This window comes from Gasterosteus aculeatus, chromosome 1 (genome assembly GCF_964276395.1).
Source record: "Gasterosteus aculeatus chromosome 1, fGasAcu3.hap1.1, whole genome shotgun sequence".
NCBI lineage: Eukaryota > Metazoa > Chordata > Actinopteri > Perciformes > Gasterosteidae > Gasterosteus > Gasterosteus aculeatus.
In genome coordinates this window covers 31,286,453-31,290,653 of record NC_135688.1, presented here as the reverse complement: position 1 = coordinate 31,290,653, position 4,201 = coordinate 31,286,453, and the positions used below count along the sequence as shown (strand labels likewise).

The 4,201-nt window shown below is 54.1% G+C and overlaps 1 protein-coding gene across 8 annotated transcripts in view; it reads right to left on the bottom strand.

Annotated features, from left to right (window-relative positions):
* Positions 1-467: 467 nt before the first annotated feature.
* Positions 468-4,201, bottom strand: part of kalrnb (kalirin RhoGEF kinase b) — a 29,544-nt gene continuing 25,810 nt past the window's right edge. For all 8 annotated transcript variants that reach the window (XM_078103870.1, XM_078103871.1, XM_078103872.1 and 5 more), the window contains exons 53-57: positions 4,120-4,197; positions 3,836-4,021; positions 3,581-3,752; positions 3,356-3,501; positions 468-3,280 (exon numbers count right to left, since the gene is read on the bottom strand). In XM_078103870.1, the coding sequence (XP_077959996.1) occupies positions 3,095-3,280; positions 3,356-3,501; positions 3,581-3,752; positions 3,836-4,021; positions 4,120-4,197 (768 nt within the window). In that variant the 3' untranslated portion in view covers positions 468-3,094. The remainder of the gene's footprint in view (positions 3,281-3,355; positions 3,502-3,580; positions 3,753-3,835; positions 4,022-4,119; positions 4,198-4,201) is intronic.

Sequence of the window (4,201 nt, the reverse complement as noted above, 5' to 3'; positions counted from 1 at the left end):
CAAAAGATTGATCCTTTTTTTGAAGAACTTGGATCATGATCTTATTTGTAAATGAATCCTTCAGGGTGGAAATTAGATTAGTAGATAAGCTTTGAACTTCAGACTCGTTATCTCCGCTTTGTAATTGGTTAAATCAGTTTACTGCTTGACGGACGCTCTTATCGGGAGCCGACTGCACGTCGCCGGTCGGTCCGATGTATCGATGACTCGTTGTTATGGATCATCAGTGGATTCATCCTTAAACCAAGTTCTGCTACTAGCAGCATATTAAATGTCCTCTTGGTTTGTACAATCAGCCATTTCATCTAAAGTACATGAATGCGTCATCTTTTTTAACCGTAGTTTATGTCTTTATTGAATTGGTTCAATTAAGATCTAATCTGCCTCAATAGCTACATAATAACAATGTAAGTGGCTTTGTGATGTAACATCTGGATTCAAGGATTTAAAGCACAAACAAACACTGGTTTTGGATGAAAAATGAAGTTTATTACAAACAACGAAGGAGAGCTGTTAGTTCTGTACAAATAACACTGTTGGGTTGGTTAGTTGAGTTATCCCATCGCCAACACGGCTAGGTCTCAACCAGCACCCTAGGGCCTCCCTAGTGCACTACTTTACCTCCTTCAGCATTCATCTCTACTCTGCATCCTTCCTAGGGCACTGCCTCCCCTTCAGGCCCTCCAGTAGTGTGCTTCTCGCCTCCTTAAATCCCCCCTAGTGCACTACTTTACACCCTATGCTCGATCTCGTGCACCCTCCTTAGCGCACTACCTTCCTTGAACCCTTCCTATTTACACCACCCTCTGTGTCGTGGCTGTGCACCACCTTCCAGCCGCTCTTTGCACCCCGTGGGAGTAACACAGGCGAGACGAGAGCAGCACACGCTAGAATAAACGTTACGTAGCAAATGTGTTTCATGACATTTACGTAGTTGTTTCATCTCAGCAGGTTAAAGTCTGGACTTTCTTTTTCTGGCTTGTAAATAAATTGGCTATTCATGCTTTTTTTCTTTCGCTGTTTTACAAGATTTACAAGTCTTCTATAGAATAACGAAAGCAGAGTTCCTCGTGGACGGATCTGAACTCCCGTCTTAAACAATAAGTTGTATTAATAAAGCTCATTGTAACCCGCTGAGACGCACAACAGCCACAGTTTGTTGTCTTTGAACGCAGCTCTCAAAAACACCACCACTGCCCGCTGCACTTGAAGGCAGCGTTCTGCCTAAAGCTCCTTTCATTGGCTCTTCACAGCGCAGCCTAACCCCCCCTAGAGGCCCCTAGTGCCCCCTAGTGGCCCCCTAGAGCCTCCTAGAGGCCCCCTAGTGCCTCCTAGAGGCCCCCTAGTGGCCCCCTAGAGCCTCCTAGAGGCCCCCTAGTGGCCCCTAGTGGCCCCCTAGAGCCTCCTAGAGGCCCCCTAGTGGCCCCCTAGAGCCTCCTAGAGGCCCCCTAGTGGCCCCCTAGAGCCTCCTAGAGGCCCCCTAGTGCCCCCTAGTGGCCCCCTAGTGCCCCCTAGTGGCTCCTAGAGGCCCCCTAGTGGCCCCTAGTGGCCCCCTAGAGCCTCCTAGAGGCCCCCTAGTGGCCCCCTAGAGCCTCCTAGAGGCCCCCTAGTGCCCCCCTAGTGGCCCCTAGTGGCCCCCTAGAGCCTCCTAGAGGCCCCCTAGTGGCTCCTAGAGCCTCCTAGAGGCCCCCTAGTGGCCCCCTTGAGGCCCCCTAGTGCCTCCGACGGGCCCCAAGGCCCCTTAAGGACTGGCTGGTGTCTCAGAATGGCACCGGAGAAGCCGAGAGACAGACAGACAGACACAGAGACGGCTAGAGAGAGAGAGACGGGTAGAGAGAGAGACGGGTAGAGAGAGAGAGACGGGTAGAGAGAGAGACGGGTAGAGAGAGAGAGACGGGTAGAGAGAGAGAGACGGGTAGAGAGAGAGACGGGTAGAGAGAGAGAGACGGGTAGAGAGAGAGAGACGGGTAGAGAGAGAGACGGGTAGAGAGAGAGAGACGGGTAGAGAGAGAGACGGGTAGAAACTGATTTTCCGTGTGCGTTGCGGTCGGAGGTCTGGTCTATGTACAGGAACAAAGAATGTATAATACCCAAACTAACCATAGCTGCCCATGGGGGGGGGGGGGGGGCTGTACCAAGGGAAGGGAGCAAGGGAAGGGAGCAAGTGAAGGGGGCAAGGGAAGGGGGCAAGGGAAGGGAGCAAGGGAAGGGGGCAAGTGAAGGGAGCAAGGGAAGGGAGCAAGGGAAGGGAGCAATGGAAGGGGGCAGCTCTGGTTAGCTAAAGAGACGAAACAAACTGGTGTCGCGGCGTTGTCATGGCAAAGCTACATCGGACACCAACTAACTGTCCAGTGGAAAAACACACACACAACGTCGTCACAAACACACACACATTCTTCCTCACACACACACATAGAAACAATATGACAACATTTTGTTCTTTTCTATTTCATTTGAAAAACAGCTTCTATTATTCTTAATCATCATAATCAACATAGATAATCTTCATCACCATAGCAGTGTGTGTGTGTGTGTGTGTGTGTGTGTGTGTGTGTGTGTGTGTGTGTGTGTGTGTGTGCGCGTGTGTGTCCTCAGTCTGTTATAGACACTATTAACAGCAGAGAAAGGTCCCTTCTGATTGGCTGATTCTCTACCACGAGGCTTTCATTCTTCTTTCAGGTATTTATATTTTTCTATTGTCTCTTCCTGGAATCACAGTTTGTTGTCGACGGCGACGATAACGTGGTCACATGGTCTCCCTCCCGCTGACATCACACGGGAGACAGTTTGTGATGTCATTGACTTGCTCTTGGGGGCGGGGCAGTGAACTGGACGTCTGATTGGACGAGGGCGGAGGTGTGTTTTTGGTTGTTGTAGCTCTGGTGGGCGGAGCTTAAAGTCCCTGCTGCTCATTGCAAACATTTAATAATGAATGTTTTATCAATTGCTAACTTTCACAAATTGGTCTGAACTCTCTGAGAAAACGACGGTGGAACCGAGACGTCTCGGACCGTGTTGGTCGTCTTCACCTCCCGCTGCCATAACAGAATTTCCCAGCATGCCCCGTGGCCCGCCGTGACCCGGGGTCGGGGCGTCAGTGCGTGCCCAGCGCGCCCCGGGCCACCCAGCCCTCGGCGGCCGGCGAGTCGCTGTTGGCCGGCCGGTACACCAGACTCTGACCCTGCTGATTGGACGCCAGGATCTGAACCTTCTCTCCACAGAACACGGAGATCTCGTCCTCCCGGACCGCCACGAAGTCCTGCTGCACCAGAACCAGCTCCTGGAGGGGGGGGGGGAGGGGGTCAGCATCAAAGTATCTGAACCACGATTCAGGTGTAATGAAGGGAATCCACACCTGGTCTTCCTGCTCGCCGTCCGGAGGAGGTTGGGGGGCGTGGCCGTTGGCCGTCGGTGGGGCTAAGGGCGGTAGCCCTGCTGACAGAGGCCGCGTCACCGAGATCCCGCCCTCCTTCCTCTGGTACTCGATGGGGGACTGAAGCGCTGTGGGGAGCAGAGACATTCAAGTTGACCCCCCTGTCTTGGGGGCCCGAGGATGATTTGCGGGGTTGAAGAACCTCACCTGACAGGAAGTTGTTCTGCGCGTCCAGCAGGGTGCCGATGGTCTCCACCCACGTCTCCTTGACGCCGGCGGAGGGCGCCTGCAGCGTGAAGCGCTCCGCCGAGTCCCGAGACCACAGGACGAACTTGCAGGGTTCCCCGTCCACGCCGTCCTGCATCGCCAGGTAGCTCACCTGCTCGCACACAGACACCGGCCGCGGTCACCCCCGGTACCGACCGCCGCGACGCCACAACCACCACGGCAACCCAGTCCCACCTTGATGCTGTTCTTGAACTGGTAGCCCGGGTTGTTGGAGCCTTTGCGCAGCAGCTCGCTGAAGATGACGATCTGCTCGAAGAGGAAGACTCGGCGCTCTTTGCTGCGAGACAGAACGCCGCCGTCCTGCTCGCCCACGCAGAAGGTCTCCTGCTGCAGCAGCTTGCCCTGAGACGTCAACTTGCCCTGGGCGAGAAAGAGGACTGTCAGCTAGTTGTTGCTAACGCGCTAGCAGACCATGAATGACGTCGCCCCCCGATGGTCCCGCCCCCTCGTGGCTTCACCTCGTAGTCCTGCAGGCGACCCAAGTTCATCATGTCGTTACAGCGCTTTGGCACCAACGACATCAGCTTCACCGCTTTCTGC